Source organism: Syngnathoides biaculeatus, chromosome 11, assembly GCF_019802595.1.
Source record: "Syngnathoides biaculeatus isolate LvHL_M chromosome 11, ASM1980259v1, whole genome shotgun sequence".
NCBI lineage: Eukaryota > Metazoa > Chordata > Actinopteri > Syngnathiformes > Syngnathidae > Syngnathoides > Syngnathoides biaculeatus.
Window position 1 is genome coordinate 20,190,157 of NC_084650.1, and position 18,402 is coordinate 20,208,558.

The 18,402-nt window shown below is 39.0% G+C and overlaps 1 protein-coding gene across 18 annotated transcripts in view; it reads right to left on the reverse strand.

Annotated features, from left to right (window-relative positions):
• The window catches only part of LOC133509186 (rho guanine nucleotide exchange factor 9), a 66,046-nt gene that overhangs the window by 18,079 nt on the left and 29,565 nt on the right, over positions 1-18,402 (reverse strand). For 15 of the 18 annotated variants that reach the window (XR_009797256.1, XM_061835955.1, XM_061835956.1 and 12 more), the window contains 7 exons: positions 14,114-14,293; positions 12,624-12,713; positions 10,575-10,775; positions 6,044-6,223; positions 5,010-5,242; positions 4,171-4,300; positions 2,249-2,380 (listed from right to left, as the gene is read on the reverse strand). Coding sequence is in view for 17 of the 18 variants with exons in the window: in XM_061835955.1 (XP_061691939.1) it covers positions 2,249-2,380; positions 4,171-4,300; positions 5,010-5,242; positions 6,044-6,223; positions 10,575-10,775; positions 12,624-12,713; positions 14,114-14,293 (1,146 nt within the window). In the remaining variant the exon portion in view is untranslated. Of the gene's footprint in view, positions 1-2,248; positions 2,381-4,169; positions 4,301-5,009; positions 5,243-6,043; positions 6,224-10,574; positions 10,776-12,195; positions 12,309-12,623; positions 12,714-14,113; positions 14,294-18,402 lie in introns of those variants that run through there. The other 3 variants (XM_061835960.1, XM_061835952.1, XM_061835966.1) reach the window with 3 other exon arrangements.

The window sequence follows — 18,402 nt, forward strand, 5'->3', positions numbered from 1 at the left end:
TTTATCCTCAAGAGGGTCACGGGAGTGCTGGAGCCTATCTTAGCTGTCATCGGGCAGAAGGCAGGGTACACCCTGAACTGGTTGCCAGATAATCCCAGGGCACATAGAAACAAACAACCATTTGCACTCATATTCACACCTACGTGGCAATTTAGTCTTCAATGAATGCATGTTTTTGGGATGTGGGAGGAAACTGGAGTGCCCGGAGAGAACCCACGCAGGCATGGGGAGAGCATGCAAACTCCACACAAGCGGGGCCGGGATTTGAACTCTAACCAGTTTTCCACCAGAAAATAAACAGTCCAACATAAACCAACAATAGATGTGACAACTAAATAGGGCATACATTCTGAGATTTACTGTTAACATACACAAAAACGAGGCGGCACGGTGGATCAGTTGGTAAGGAGTTGACTTCACAGTTCTGAGGTCCGGGGTTCAATCCCGGACCCGCCCGTATGGAGTTTGCATGTTCTCCCCGTGCCTGCGTGGGTTTCCTCTGGGCACTTCAGTTTCCTCCAACATTCCAAAAACATGCAACATTAATTGGACACTCTAAATCAGTGATTCCCAAACATTGTGCCGGAGTACATTAGTGTGCCGTGAGCGCTCTTCAGGTGTGCCGTGGGAAGTTATCCAATTTTATGTAATTGCTAAAAAATGTATTTATTTATTTCCAAGAAATAATGTATCTTTATTCATTTATTTATGCCAGTGAGGCACAATGACAGACAGAACAAAAAAATCCTCTTCTATTAGATGGCAGGAAGTACCTACAGTAATTAATCTATCCAGTTTTGGTGACATTTACTTTTGTTGGTGTAACGTGGGATTTTTCAATTGTAAAATATGTGCCCCTGCTCTATAACGGTTGGAAATCACTGCTCTAAATTGCCTCTAGGTGTGATTGTGAGTGCGGCTGTTTGTCTCGATGTGCCCTGTGATGGCTGGTAACCAGTTCTGGGTGAACCCCGCCACCTGCTCGTTGACAGCTGGGATAGGCCCAAGCACCCTTCGCGACCCTCGTGAGGATAAGCGGTTAAGAAAATGGATGGATGGATACACAGAAACGACTTAATAGTAAGGACGTTACGAGAACACCCCCCAAAAAAATGCAGTGTGGAAATTGTTCGGCTGACATTGCCATCGTGTTTCCTAGTTTTCATCAGTATTAGCTGCTGGGTTTGGGAGCAATCATGCAAATAGTTGTATGGCATTACAATATACACACACACTCGCAATTTCTGAAAAAGGCCGGGGGCTAAATCAGACCATGGCATCAGCCCAGCGCATCTTACACAAATAACCTTAGCCAACCTAACTTTTTATTTACTTCCACGCTCTGTCAACATAAACTAATTGCCACATAATAACACCACTATTGCCCGAGGAACAAACAACATCCAGTCAATGATGTCAGAAGGGGCAAAAAGAGAAACAGAACCTCTAATGAGCATGCAGAGATAAAACTACATCAATGTACATACTGAAAAAGAACAATACGAGAAGGAGGGCACCCCCCCCCCCCACTCTCTCAGAGGCCTGTCGCTGGAGTGAGAATGCTAGAGAAGGAAGTATTGGAAAAATGAAAAAAGATAGAGCCCAAATGTGTAATTCAGCATATTTTTCGAGTTTTTATCATTGGCACTGCAAAAACTGAGATCTGCACACATACTGGAATCAATTTGTGGTGCCAGAAATGATCAGCAGTGATAGGTGAAGGGTAAATGAAAGGTTTAATGAAATACTCTATATGTACTAACAGCATATACATAAGACCAACATGAACTGTAAACTGTGTGTAAGATAATTGTTTTTGGTTCACATTTGGATGCATGTGAGGATGAATTTCCTCTGCCTCGGTGAGACACTGTGTGCAAGTGTCTCACCGCATTCGTGCTTGCGCCTCCGTGTGCATGTACGGCTGAGTGTAGCCGAGCATGAACATTCGTCTGACAGGGGAGCACAGCCTCAGTGCATCGAAGCCCAAACGACTGCAGCTACATTTTGAGAAATGTGCTGAGTATTTGAACTTAACCGAGGGCTCATGCGTCTTGCATTGGGTAATATATTTTCGGCCTAAGCAACAAGTCGCATTTGTCTGAAAGATTCTCTGTCGTGACCATGGGATGTACAGCCTTTAAGGAGCAGAGTCAGTTTGTGTCTCCCTTTGCTTTTTTTTTTTTTTCCCAAGCAAACAGGAAGCAAAATGAAAGGAAGAAACTGAAGCAAGATAAAGACATTCTACCTTCTTACAGAGAACCAGCTGGTGATCAAAGAGGAAGAAAACTCGCTGCTGGCTGCGCCCATATGGCTGATAGATCCATGACAGCTCTCCAGTGTAGATGAGCTCCGAGCTTCTGTCCAAGATATCATCCCCCTAAAACATTAAAATCGAGAAATCAAAGGTTTACTCATTGAAAAAATCCCTAAATCACAGATTTATTTGTGCCTTCATCTTTTTTAATCCAGGATGCATAACAATGTGCTTTGCAAATAGCGTACAGATATATTATGGAGTAGAACAACATACTGTAGCATTGGTGAAGTTGACAGTATCCCAGCAGTAAATAGTAAACAGTTCCCCTTTTATTACATGTATTAGATAATGTACACCGTAATATCCAAATGTTGGTTCAAGTCAGGGAATCTGTGGGTGGATTGACTGTGCTGGTTATGCTGTCACCCCCCCCCCCACACCCCTCCTTTAAAGAGTTTTATATGTCATTCAGAATATAACATAAAACAAAAAACAATGAAACATGATCTTTACTGAATTATGACCCTGTGAAAGCCAAACCATTATAATAAAGACAAAGCACATAAAACCAACCATAGTCTTACACATCATTTTTTGGCCTATGAATGATGCACACTTCTTTGGGTGTCTTTTTTTCTTCATTCGAGCACTGCCCAGAATCTGTAGCTATTAATAAACCTTTTGTAAAAATCCTGATTTGCCAAACGTTACAACACTGACTGGTGAGGAAAAGTGAAACAAAAGATGGAAAGGCCAAGTTATATGATATTTAAAAATTAACGTGTCACAAAATTAAGGATGAAAAAAACTAGTGATTTATTTCAGTCATAAAATTAATCTAATGTTTTTCATAAAATTGATGTCGAGATGTTATTGATGTGACTTCTATACACTTTAGATCAATGTGAGAGACTATATAATTAGCGTTTTATGCTTAAATGTCATAATTTGCTGAGGCCATCAATGAAAAGACATTTACTCCACATCACCATCATGTATTTTGTATATATTTTATAGTACATATCTTTATAAGTATTTTTGAATTAAAAAGCTAATTTGTTTTTAGTCTTGTCGCATCTTTTAACATAGCACCGTAATTAGCTGACAACCAATGGTTATTTAAAAAAAAAAACATGGCGGCATGGAACAGACAACACGTGACGTGTGGATTAGACTACAAGACAAATTTTGTGTTTCACGAGTACTATTTTTTTTTTTTTTTAACACGGCAGCACACTGCCTCTCACAACAAGCTGCTGCTCCGACACACCGGGCCATACACTCTACTTCCTACTTTACCTGACCCCGCTACCCTCTGCTCATAAAGGGGTACACTCATAATTACAAACACGGCCCACCACCAGTGCTTCAGTCAGCAACACAGTCTGGGCAACCTAGAGCAAAGAGTTAGACATGCTGCTTATGTTTACTCTCCATAATAATGGTAAAAGTTAAAAAAATAAAAATATATAAAAGAAATGCTGTTGCTTTAATGAATGTCTGAGCATGTGAGTAATGGAAGAAAAAGTGGCGAAACTGGATGAGATTTTCTCTTTTTTGAGTAAAAAGGTCTGGTCTGAAGCCAAAGTAGAAAGGGCAGGATGAACTGGTGTGTAATGTTACAATTCCATCTTGACACAGCCTGATCGAGGATGAAAGCACAGATGATACATTGTCCAAAGAGCTAATTCTGTATTTTAAATATAGGAGGAACAACCTTAAAACTGTTTGGGAGCATCATTCATCTTTACCACCACATCCCCTTTTTATCACAGATGTACCTGATTTGTGTTAAATAATGATCTATGGTGCCAAAGCTAAAAACGTCAAGCATATACGATACAAAAGCTGCAGTTTACACACATGCAGGCATTCAGAAGCGTGCGCCCCCCCCCCCCACACACACATACCTCCCAGTCCAAGACGGATGCTTGCCACTGGGCAATTTTGTCAATGTTTTCCAGCCTCCTCTTCCTCTCATTGATCTGCTGAGTGACGTTTCGCATTACTGCCAGGGCTGCTGCCACGTATCGATAGTCACTACAGGCACAGTGCACACATAATGACTCTTGGGGAATTAAAGGCTAAAGTTAAGCTCTTTGAAAACTAGCCACTCTAAAAAAATGTGATGTGATGTTGCAGTAATGAAAGACACAGTCTCTATCTTATAAAACTATGGATGTATACTGAAGTAATAGAGGCGAGCCTACTGGAACAAGGTCCGAAGAGCATTGAATTCTAATTAGCCACTTTGTAAATCGCTTGTAAAATGCGACTGCATAAATCTGAGTCCGATTTTTTCCCCCTCTCTTTGCCTCTTATTGCAATGGATCCAAATTTGGTATAGTTTGTGTTTGACGGAGGAATGGCCTATAGCTGGCAGATTCTCAAACAGTGTGAATTGGCAGGCTTCGCTGGCGGAGCTGGCACTTGTCCCTATCTGGCTGAGAGCGTCTGGTTTGTGAATGACCTGGAGCTAGCTGAGTAATGCTAAATCTCTTCGACGATCCTAATGTGGGCTTGCATCATGAGTATGCACGTCTAAATTTTTGTGTACGCTATGGAGTATTTGTACATGAGATGTTTTTTCAAATAATACCAATAAAGCGTTGATCCTGTACATGTACTAAAATGAAAACTGGATAAAATTACCATTATTTTTTTTTACATTTTCATTAGACTGCAATGTTCATTCATTCTAAATTATTTTTCATTGAGTAAGTCCTGTTAAATATACAATGTGTCAAACCTGTGCTCTTGTGCTGTGTATTTGAGAAGCTCGGCCAACTGGAGAGGGTATTTGCAGATCTTCTGGACAGGGGTGAGCAAGAAGCCATCTATGGCAATGTCAATCATTTGCTGGAGGAGTCGACAGGCCTCAAAGAAGTGCTGGTACCTGCCATCCTTCATCAACTTGCTCAGCTCCATGCAGGCATCCAAGTGGTTATTACAGTATTCTGAATAAATCCAGAAACCATCTTGCTGTAACAAAGAACAGCAGCAATGTCACATTAAAAATTCCGTCAATTTAAATGATTATCTTACAAGCTTAAACTTGTGATCCAAGAGTATTGTTTTGGTATTTATGATGACCGTATGTTTTTAAAGAAAATAGTCATCTAAAGTAAGCCTATATACAGGACTGAAGTGGAATTATTGCCCAATCCATCGATTTTTCATTCAAACAAGGTGTTCAGGGTTATACAAAAAGTGTTGCCTTCATTTTGATCTTGATCTGTTTTCAGATAACAGGGAAAACTTTACTGCCCGTAGTGCCATTTTCAATTCAAAATAATGGGTTTACATCATAATACTAAAATGGCACAAGCAGCAGGGAAAAATGAAAGCACACAATATAAAAAAATACAAATAAATTAAAAAACAATCCATCAAAAAAAAAAAATCTATCTATCTATGGGAAATTAGTAAAGTTTAAATACATCCAGTTTTACTTCTTCCTACTTTTCAGACTGGCAGTACACAATGGTTCAATGTGGGACAAAATGTACAGTACAGTATATGGCACATTTTAAATATTAATGTATTGCTCTGCATGTTTGAAATCCTTAATCTAGCAATCAGTTAATCAATTGAAAAACAGTTTTTTCAAGAGCAGTCCTTGAACAACAGGAGAGCCACTGCAGAGTGGGATGTGAGCCGATGTTAACATTAAAAAATGTTTGGAGGAACATGTAATTTTCCATTCTGGTGGTGGATGTTTCTATCAATTAATTTGTGTTTTAAGTATAAGCCCTATTGTCAAATAGTGCACACTGAACTCACATGTTCTAAAAAGCAAGGTCCAATTTCAGAAAGGTGTGGCTCCTCAGTGTTGTACTGTTTCTCCAAGTCTCTAACAAATCCCATTTGGAAGCGGTAGATGTCCTCAATGTTTCCAAAGATGACCTTCAGTTGGTCATCATTGAACATGTCCACACGCTTCCGGCACTGGCGCAGGTAACCCTGCAAAACAAGGGGTTAAAGTTCAATCGTGCTTTCAAAGGCGATGTAGATGGGAGCCAGCGATTGAATGAGCTGAAAGAAGGCCGACAATACGGCTCAAGAAGTGAAAACACAGACTTTGATCAGTTCACTGCTGTCATGTTTTAGAGTTGCTTTGCTTCAATGTCTAATTCTTCACTTCTTGTCAGCAGCAGCTGGTCAATAGAAGGTTCGAGCGCCACCACACCGCTGCTGACTCACATTGAAAAAGATAAAAGCGAGTGAAATGAAAGAAACTAAAAATAACAGTATTGTACAAATATTATAAATCAGATTTATATTTTTAGATGAGTACGATATGTGGTATTCAATTAATGTTAAGTAAATTTTTTTGTTTACTGCAGTTGTATCATGACAGAACTCCCAGTTTTTCTTTTATTTAAAAAAAATCCCTTTCATATATTCCATTCCATTGTGAGTATTATTCAACTTAACTTTATTCATCTCTTGTTGCTTTTCTTCGTGACCGAAGAGAGTTAAACTCTCACCCATCCCACTCAAGCACGGGAAGAACATGTATACTCCACACAGGAGGGGCCGTGATTTGAACCTCAGAACTTTGAGGCAGATCCTCTAACCCAGGGGTGTCAAACTCATTTTTGTCGCGAGCCACATTGTAGTTACAATTTCCCTCAAAAGCCCGTTATGGTGAAACCATAGAAAACCTGAATCGTCTCATCATATTTACACATGAAATTTATGAACTAGTTTTGTAACCAGAAATCAAGCGTGATGGGGTTTTCAACTATTGTTCATGTTTGGTAACACAAATGTGCTTATAATATCTCAACATTAACATTTATGATATCTTACAATTTGAAATGTTGGGACATATTTTCACAAGAATCACAGATTGTGACACCGATGATTTGCCTTCCCGGGCCACATAAAATCACGTGGCGGGCCGGATCTGGTCCCCTGGCCTTGAGTTTGACACCCGTGCTCTAACCCCTAATTGACCGTGCCACCCTGTTGTTTTCTTTGCCCTGTAGAAACCTTATCCTAGTCGACTGATCGGCTCTCAATAAACATCAATTATAATATTAATAAATAATAATAATCACAGGAAGTCTAGAAACTCCATTGTGACACAATTGAACTGTTCTGGCAGAAAAGGGATAGAAATCCTACTTTCTGTTTGACCTGACAGCTAAACAGGACAAAAAGACAACCCCCCCCTAAAAAAAAACAAAAATGAGTAATTTTAATGGGAATCCAACACTGTATGGTCCAATACTGCTAAAATTCTCAGTAAACCTATCATGGCTGAACAGGGTGAACAACCGGCAGCACAGATATTAGTAAGTAGAATTAAAAAGAAATCGCCTTCGTCATCTGTCAGCAAAAATAGCCCATTACTGGAGTGTTTGAATGATTTTTCATGTTCATGTGGTTGCCAGGTGGGATAACAGTGGCTAGCTCTCAATCATCTATTCAATAGCTTATAGTCTCATTGGAGACAGCAATACTACTGCCTAGTGGACGGAGGGACGGGACTTCCAACGTGTGAATATTCTCAATGTGTGTGTGAATATCTTCATTCAGAATGTTTGTCTCAAAAAGGATTGAATATTTATAAATGATAAGTAATGATGAATGCACACACAACCCAACACAATGGATTGGAAAAAGTATATAAATCGTGGGTATAGTGAAAATCGTGTCATAGATGGATTTAAAAAACGTTTAAATCCTGGATATGTGTGTAAATGATTTTGGGACAATTCTCTTCCCCATATGCCTGTCGTCTTTTCATTTTGATGAGAGAAATATCTTATTAACTGCTGGTCACTTTTAGCCTTGCAGTTAATTCAATATGACAATACACAAACATCGCAGCAGAGCGTGCATGAATGTTGCAATGACAATGCTGTAACAAAATATGCAGGCCAAGTATGAATGTATTGTATTGTATTGTATGCATGCATTTATGTATGTATGTACATACAGTGTGTATTTATATAGTTATATTCTTTGCTTCAACCACAATAACGATCTTGCACGTGTAAAGAGGTCATAAGTGGTTTGTTAGAAGCTCCATGACATGCGTACTATTCACAGATTTGTCAACTTTTATTCAAAAACTAATATTTATGTGAAAAGTCATATGAATTCATTTTTGACTGAAAAACAAATCATTTTTGGTACATTTACATGAAAAAAATTGGAGAAAACTAAATGCATTATAATATTCCTTTAAATAAATTATGTGATTTAGAAGTACTTAATGTATGTAGTACATCATATTTTGTCTTAATAACAAAAAAAGGAGTGCACTTACTAACTCTAAGCACCCCCTCTGTAAATAATCCACCATCAACTGACATTACCTATTGTTTCAATATGCAACATTGTATGTTTTGAGCTGTCTTTATACATAAATAGCCATGAAAAAGTCTTGGCCCAATTCTCAAATCCTGTTTGAAATCAGCAAACAAATGTAGATATCAGACAAAGACAAACCAAGTTAATATAAAATGATATTTTTTAAATTGTCATTTTAATTATGGAGGAAAAAAATCATACTCAAATATGTCTGGCCCAGAGAGAAAAAGTAGTTTGTCAAACCATGAATTTAGGGTTGCTAATCACATTTTTTGTCTAACTTTCACTGAGCACATACTTCCCTGATTCCCTCCAAAATGTATTCAACCAAGAAATTACTTAGATAGAACCAATTTGGCAAAATTAAATTGGCCTAAAGGTGTCAAAAAGATCCAAAAATGCCATAATCCAAAGAATGTCAAGAACAGAGGAGAAATAAAACAGTAGTTGACATTCTGAAAAGGGCTACAAAGCCATTTCCAAAGCATTGCAATTCAAGCAAACTATTGTGAGAGCCATTAACAAAAAATAAAATAAAATGAAATAATAATATTGAAAAGAAAACCCATGGAAAAAAACATGGAACGGTTGTAAAAATGACAGCAAAAGCACTAAGCGTCCTCATAAGAGGTCATAAGGGAACCCAGAACAACATCTAAAAACTCCAGGCCTACTTTGCCTTAGTTAATGTTAGTGTTCATAACTCAGCAATAAGGAAGAGCAGACTGGGGAAAAAAATGGCACCATTGCAAAGTTCCAAGGGGAAAACCACTGCTGATAAAAAAATTAAATAAAATAAAGGCTCATAATTTGGGGAAAAAAAAAAAAAGAAAAAAAAAACTTCAAAGGTGTGTGTTTCATTACATCAGTCAATCATGGTGGTGGTTGTGTGATGGTCCAGATCAGCTTTGTTCCTTCAGGACCTGAACGACTTGGCCTGGATGGAACCATTAATTCTGTTTTGGACCAGAAAATCCCGAAGGAGAATGTTCATCCATTAGTTTGTGACCTTCAAGCTGAGGTAGGCTTTGGTTGTGTAGCAGGACAACGATCCAAAACAAACCACAAAGTCACCTTCTGGATGGCTTAAAAATAACAAAACAAAACCCCCCAAAAGTATATGAAGGTTTTGCAGTGCCCTAGTCAAAGTCCGGACTTGAATCCGATCTGTGGCATGACCTTAAAAAGGTTCTTCATGCTTGATAACACTCCACTGTTAATGAATTTAAAAAAATTCTGCTCAGAAGAGTGTCCCAAAATATCTCCACAGCGATGTGAAAGACTCAACAGTTACAGGGCCAAATTAAAATAAAAATGTAATGCTTTTTATTTGGGTGGCCCAAGCACTTACTGGGTTTAACCAGGCCTGTTACTTTTTTTATTTATTTATTTTTTTACACTGCTGGCTGGGAAATTTTGACCATTTTTTCCCTTAATATATACAATCAGCTTATTTACTTACTTGTTAACTTATCTTTGTCTGATATTTCGACTTTTTGATGAGCTTCAACATTCAAGTGGGGAAAGTGCAAAAAAATAAGAATTTGAGGAGGGGGAGAACTGTAGTTACATTTAAAAAAATATATATATGGCACTGTAGATACAGGTTAAAAATAAGCAAATGTCTTGGGTATCTTTAAAGGATACATATTAGGCAGGAGTAATTTAAATCAGTTCCCAGCTGTCTTTATAACACGTCTGGGGTAGGCTTTTGTCAAAGTGGGGCAGCTATAGCTCATCTATAAAGGTGAGGCTGAAGCGCAAAATGGCCAATTCACAGATAACGGACACAGAATTAGTCAGTGGTTCATTTCAAACTTGATGGGCGGCCAGAAAACCCAGACACCCAAGACTACTTATTTATAATCATTACAATGTGAAACGTCCCCAAATGTTCCCCTTTAACGCTGGAAGTACTATATCCTGGGTAACAGCTAATCACGCTATTTAATCTACTCCTATAAGCTATCTGAGATGCATTTTATACCTCACAAATGTCCTTGAGGTGCTTGATGTAGTGTCTCTCTGTGCTCATGATCTCGTTGATGACGTTTGCTCTCATCTGGTCGCGATTTTGGAGCGGCGAGCCCAGACACAAACAGTCGTTTGCCGGGTCAAGGTGGCCGTTTTGAACTTCGCTGGTCCCTTCGGCCGGTTCTCCTCCGCCGTCCTCTTGGTTCACCCACAACTAAGGACAAACACATTCACACAGACAAACACATACACGTGGTGACTTGGTAAAATGAGTCGTCAATGAATTTGATGAAAAGATATTAACAAATGAAAAAAAAAATAATGACCTGACCCTTAAAATAAAATCTGTGACTTCATCAAAACGCACACCCAAAAATAAGACAGTTCCGACGTTGACTGTGACCTCCCCTTTTACTTATGCACACATACTGGATACAGTGGATTCAGACTAAAAGTAACCACACCAATGTTAAAATGCCAGGTTTCCACAGGGAAAAAAAAAAAACATCTGTGGGAGGGATATAAAAATAACCACACTCAACTTGATACTGTGGTTTGTTGAAAGCAAATTTGCTTTAATTACAATATTTATTTTTGGGGTAGAAGGCTTTATATGCATAGCACTTTTTGAATGATGTTCGACTCATTCGAGGTATTCCAAATTTGTTGCCTTAACGAGATCTCTTGTGCTAAACTTAACCCCCACATACAAGATTTTCACTTGGATTTAGACTTGGGTTCTGTCTGGGCCAATCTAAAATTCATGCTGTCTTCTGGGGAAGCCATTGTTCTGTTAATTTGGACATATAATTGTCAATTATGGCAACTGGTAATTTGTCAAGCTGGAGAGACCATGACTGTGTTTCACTGTCTAGTACTACACAGCCAGAATTTCAACAAAACAACTGCGGCTTCGTTAATGATGGTGTAGGCTGCTTGGCAGTCTAGCTTTTGAATCAATTTCCACTGGTACTTATTCCGTAGTTCTGGACTTAAGACAATGTATGCATAAAAAAAATGGGATGAAAAAGATTTGAAAAACATTGTATTCCAATGTATGTCGCAACTTCATTGGAACTGAGAATTACACATGCTTTATATAAGGGTACAGCCAATTTTTAAGATGGACTCTACATTGATAATATAGTATTTTGAATCCTAGTTTGTGGTGTAATTACAGTTAAAAAATATGGGTAATCATTATTTCTTTTGACCCAAAATGAGTGAAAGGTGGAATAAAATCTAAAGCTATAGTCTAGTAAACATTACATTTATTGGATGAGAAGTTGTGCAACTGAATGATTGTTTATGTAGTTTTATTTATTTGTCTGTTGAATTGCACTTGTTATAGATTTTATTAATGGTGGAAAACATTTATTGTGGTGGGATCTTTTACTGTATATCTTTTTTTTTTTTTTTTTCAAATTTTAACAGTGGTGCATTCACATTCTAAACCCACTGTAGATCTCTGCAAACATCGTTGTGTGGACATTCGCTCCTTGACCTTCATACTCAGAGGTTCCCACACGTAACATATGATCCTGCTCATAGAAAGGATATAGTGATCGTGAATTTAAAAGCCCAACAGCCAACACCTGATGACACACAGTTTGCCAATATAACATTGAACTGACGGGTAGAATGCCAAATAAAAAGATGAGAAATGCAGCGCCACAGACAAGCAGAGTGACAGGTGGGAGAGCACTGACTGCAGAGACGAGAACCAGGAGCACAGCCTTAAAACTGAAAAATAGTCAGAGTCAACAGTAAATAAGATGCACTCACAAAAAGGATTTAAAAAATAGCAATCAATATAACTATAACTGTGAAAATTAATATTAATTGGAGATTTCACTCAAACTGCATAATACCTCAAATATTTTGGTTAGAAATCTTGAGGAAGAAAATTAGGATCTTTACTTTTGACTCATCAGTACTCCTTATCTAGAACATCTGTCAAGGGTGACTGGATGAGGTTAAATGTCTGGTAATGTTGAGGGTGCGTTGCGTGGCGGGTGGGACAGGCTAAATGGGTGGATGAGGCTGGAAAAAAAAAACGCACCTTTGACGTAGTGTTTTGGAACCTTGGAGTTGCTATGGGGTTGATATAGAAAACCTGTTTTGTTTGGGGCTGAGGAGGGTGGGGTTCCACCTTGGAGAGAAAGAATGACACAACAGAAAGATACTTTTTGGTAGACAGTCCTTGCGTCTTGGGGGTGACAATGGAAGGGTGGACAGGTGGGAATGGCAATGAGGGGTGTCAGGAAATGGGGGTGTTCTACTGTGAGCCTCCATTTACCAGGAAGCTACAGTAACTCTTCCTTCAGTGAGCCCTCAACGTAATAAAACACAATACCTTCATCAGAGAGAATTTCAAACAGAGTTTAGTTTGTTCTATTCAGATATGGGTAGTTACTGTATGTAACCAGAATATAAAATGAAGATGTGGTGAATGTATTTTAAGACCTAGTAAATTGACCCAAAAAAATGACCTCAGTGTTTGGCAGTCTGTCAAATTCTAATGAATATAAAATGTCTCATAGTACCGGCATCTAAAATAAGGTTCCAAACTCATGAAAGCTAAAGCTCGCCCTCTAGCAGCAGGGGCGTTGTCTGGTAAGTGCGTGCTGTAGCACCTTCAGCTGTCAATCACGTTTGTGTCAGTGGCTCTTTAGGGCTCACACAGCCACAAGCTGACTGGTGCTGTGCCTATAAAGTAGTAAACTTTCCCTGATGCAACACGTGCAACACAACAGAAAACAAACAAAATGACTTGACCCTGTACTGCAGAGCTCACTGGCCAGCTAGCTGGCAGCTCACGAGCTAACACACTTCAGAAACAGTTATCCTTTAATGAAGTGTCACTGTTGTGATGGCCTACGTGGGGTGAGGCTGTGGGGATTTGGATCAACCTCCATGGTCCACGGCCGGCTACTCTAGCCTCTGGCGGGCTGGCGCAGGGCTACAGAGACGTCCAGTTCGTCGGTGCCTTGCTATGTGTTACATGTGGGCCTACACAACAATGAGCTTGATGGGTGATAGACGCTATGGTGGTAGAAAGGGTCCAAGTCATTTTCATTGAGGAAGTGGCAATTGCACAGAGCAGCCACCACATGGAATAAGGACATATTTAGTGGGGGAGGGAAGAATCACGCCAGAGGCCTGCTCGTGTCATCTGGCCTCGTTTTAACCGCGCCACAAAAATCTGGTATACTGAGAAAGTGAGGTGTTTAACACAATATCACCACAATTTGGTACATAAATAGCTCTCAGTCTTTGCACATTTTCAGCAAATATCTTTAAACATCATTCATGTGTAAGAAAAGAAAAATATGAAAATGAGTTTACTAGGTCTTTAAGAGTTTGATGTGATGCCGCACAAAAGGGACACTCTGCATTTATTTTTAGTAGGGCAATATGTCTTATTCAAATAATTGTGGATGTGAAGTGCCAGCATATCAATGTTTATTTGCATGTTCATGCCTCCAGTTCTCTGTGTGGGTGTATGTTGTGTCTGTAGTTGTGGGCCAGCTGCAGCTGCATCAGACTCACCCGCACGAAGCTGGCAGGGAACCATCCCTCCTCCTCATCAATCTGGCCCCACCACCAGTCCTTGTTGGAGGCATCCAGCACCTTTATGACGTCACCGGCCTTAAATGCCAATTCCCGGTCCGCCATGGTCACATGGTCCCATACCGCCTCAGCGTTGACGATTGACCCGCCACTTATCAACTAGAAAATAGGCAAGAATACAGAATATATCTCAATCTATGCAGTAGAGTACAGTAAATTGTGGTTTCCACTGGTGACAACACTGACACAACGTTGCAGGAATAAAATAAACCAAGATTCCCTTCACCTGAACTCATCCCAAACTAATGTCTACACTGTGTATATCCACAATCCTGTGCTCACATATGTGCTCTATTATGCACTTTTTCTAACTTCGGTATGCCAAATACAGAAGGTTTGAGTGAGTAATACATGACCGAGATATTATTTTTAAAAGATTCTTTAAAAAGTACTGTAGGGAATGTACTTAAAAGATCACGGTAAGTAAATGTGACAGCAATTACAATACTTATCCTGCCGTCAAAACCACTTATATTCCTTTTTTTCCTTTCGGCTTGTCCCGTTAGGCGCATCACACTTTTCCATCCAAGACTATCTTCTGCATTCTCCTCTCTAACACCAACAACGCTCATAACTTCCCTCACTACTACTATGAATCCCCCCAAACTCTATTGCTTTTTTTTTTTTTTGCTTTTTATTGCAACTCCATCCTCATAAAACATCTACAAGTATACTCACTATATCTACTCTGAACGTGTTCAAACCATCTAAATCTGCTCCCTGTAACTTTGTCTTCAAAACATCTTGGCTGGCCCTCTGAAGAGCTAATTTTGAATCCTTTCCAACCTGGGCACTCCTAGAGAGAGCCTCAACATCTTCATTTCCGCCACCCCCAATTCTGCTTCCTGTTTTCTCTTCAATGGCACTGTCTCTAATCTATAAATCAAGGCTGGTCTCCCCACTCTTACAAATTTTGCCTTTCAGCCTAGCAGAGAGTCTTGTGTCACATAACACACCTGACACCTTCCTCTATGCGTTCAAACCTGCTTGGAACGGTTTCATCTCCTCCTCACCACAATCGTCATTAACTGATTGATTTTGTCACATTACTAATTCATTCAAAATCAAACCCTCAAAGCCCACTGGTAACATGAAGGACTGAAAACAGCATTAAACAGTTACTAACACAAACCACAGCACAATACACCAAAGGGCAACAACAAAAAAAGGGCAAAACTATGACAGGAGAACACAGCGTTCAGACATGCAATCAGTCAATAGGGTGTGATCATGGCCTGTGAGCTGATTGGCATTCTTTTTAGCAAATGTTTTGGGAAGATGAAAGTCCTTTTGTTGAAAGGACAAGAGACAGAGACGTTGCTTCTAAGTTGGGCCTAGAGGTAAAATCATCAATTTAGTGAACAGCAATCTTATCAATCATACTGTTTTTTTTTTTTTTCCACTCAGAGACGAACATCATGTCCACATAAGGCTGTGCAGGTTTGTATCCTTTCCATGTCTCTTTATTACAATGTTTCAGCCCCAAGTTATGAAAGTATGTCAATTGTGGGCAACCCAGCCAGTTCAACCCAAGCCAGCCAAATGCTGTTTTGGCTCTGGGTAAGGTATTTACAAAAGCTAAGCCATAGGAACTACACAGGTGAAATCTAAACTATGTTTTCATGTTCAGCATATGGATCAAATATGAAATAATCAAAGCCCTCTGAAAAATAATGTTCTTAAAAGTCCCACCTGTTACTAAACTCACTTTTCTAGTATTTGAGATTTAATATAGGCTCTATGGTGCCTCAGTAAACGTGAAATAGGAATCGAAATCATCCATGTATTCCTGAATTCCAGACATTTTTCTGTCCAGAGACCTTCAATTTTTTTTCCAATCTTATCTACATCACTAATGAAGATCTCTGTCTATCTCTCAGCCCCCGAGCCAGTGCAGTCAACATAACAAACGCAAGAAGATACAAAATTGGGTGAAACAGAGGTAGCTGTCAAAGGGGCCTTTACTGGACACGAGTATGACAAATCTAAGGGGTTATTATTTTGACAAATGGACACTTTTTTTTCATGTTTTTTTTTTTTTTAACAAGTCCATGTTAGAGAGTCACGCAATGGAAAATATGGGACCTTTACGATTTCATTTTTATTTCCCTTAAATTATCAAACAAACACAAAAATCCCCATTTTTGAAAAGTGTTTGAACAAAAAGGGAGAGATGTCCTAGCTTGGAAGACTGAAATAGACGGAAGACTGGATAAAATTGGAAATGGAGACAGGCCACTGCATTCAAATGTGCAAAGAAGGCAGTTTGCCTTGAGCAATCCCCTCTCTTTACTTTTGTGTTTGTGTTCATGCGTGTTTATGAGTCTTCATCCAAGGGTGAATAATTTTACTTTAGATAGTTCAATAGTCTACCTAAAACATTTCAGATCAGGGCTGCAGGTTATTTTTTTGTGACTGTGCAACATGTAGTGAAGTGTGAAAAAATATATGATAGTGCGATGTGAAAACCAGCACACATTTCTCTTTTTCCCCTATATGTATCGTGTGGACAGTTTATAAAACACAATAACAACAAGAATAAAATAATAAACCATCCATTTTCCATACTGCTTATCCTCACTAGGGTTGCGAGGATGCTATCTCCCCAACTATCTTGGGGCGGGAGGCAGGGTACACCCTAAACTGGTCACAGTTCACATATAAACAACCATTCACACCGTCTGGCAATGTATCAATCCAACAAAGACGTGGCTGGGATTTGAACCCGGATCCTCAGAACTATGAGGCAGGTGTTCGAACTAAACAGCTACCTTTATTAAACTATGCATCCATTTTTTCAGCCGTTTATCCTCACAGGGGTTGCAGGAGTGCCAGAGAGTATCCCCTTGTTTACTTTTTTAAGCTTTGTTTTTCTGTCAAAAGTGCCTACACATGTGCAGTCAGTAATCAGGGCTTTTTCGGATCACCCACATGTGCAGTGGCGGCCATCCAGGTTAGCTTTATGATGTACCCGGAAGAACTTTTGCTAACTGGTATGAGCAATACAACTCGAAAGTTTGAGCATATTACGAAAAAATGCTGAAGAGGAATGTGATGTAAAACCTACAAGAAAGAACTTGCCTTTCTTGGTCACACAACAGCAAAACACAAATGTCTAAAAAAAAGAAGCACGTTGTGGCTGATTCTGTCTCTGAGGAAGAGCCATATTGGTAAACTATTTGACAAGTTAGCTGTTAATATGAGCGTATTAGCCTCAACGGCTACAAGCTACTTGCATGAAGCTGTAAATGTTAACAACTTAAGGCTGAAGATGATGAGTTGAACTTTCGCACACATTATGTGTTTGGCATAATGTTACAACCATATATATGAAAAGAGAGGGCAACGTTCCCATGACTGGCAAAGCATGTACATTTAAAATAAATCAGAATTTGCTCAGTTCCCAAACAACTTTCATGACGTTTACTTTATGGTTGACATGAAACCATGTGGTATTAATCCACTAATCCATTAATCCAAAACGTTTTTTAATAGTCCCTCTGGACACAAATAAAAGTTAAAAAATATCTTAATTATCTTCTGCACATACCTAACACTATTTTATCGCGTTTGAACTGCATGTTTTGTGTCACTTATTTCTTGAGTCATTCTTTTGTTTTATTATTTGCTCGTTATGCTATTCTGTTTGTTGTGGTGTGATCATTTTAGTTTCAATGTGACATCGTGTGTGTGTGTGTACAACATCGTCAGTAATGATCTGCCTACACAGGCAGTGTGTAGGTTGTAAGCTTCTTCTGCTTACAGATGTGAAATGCCATTGTTCCTCACTCCCTAGTGAGCTCCATCATATGGCCTCTTACATACATTCTAAAACACATGGTAGTGTGCATGCTAACAGTGTAGCCAGTTTGTTAAAATGGAATTTGTTGAACAAGTTACACAATTGTCCACATAAGGTATGCTGTCAATTTTGGAGCAATTTGGGAGAAAATTTCAGACTTTTAAGTGCATCTTATGGTTGCAAAAATATGGTACATATTATGCATAGGTATATTAATACCGCATCTGTTATTCGCAGCGGTGTAAGGATCGTAACACCCGTGAATAACGGGCGAACACTCTACTCTCATTTGTCAATCCTAACACTATTGATTGTTTTTTTTAATCAATTTTTTATTTTAAACATTAACATTATATGCATTAGTATTTATATATTTCAGTGCATTAGTTGAAACAACATGCATTGT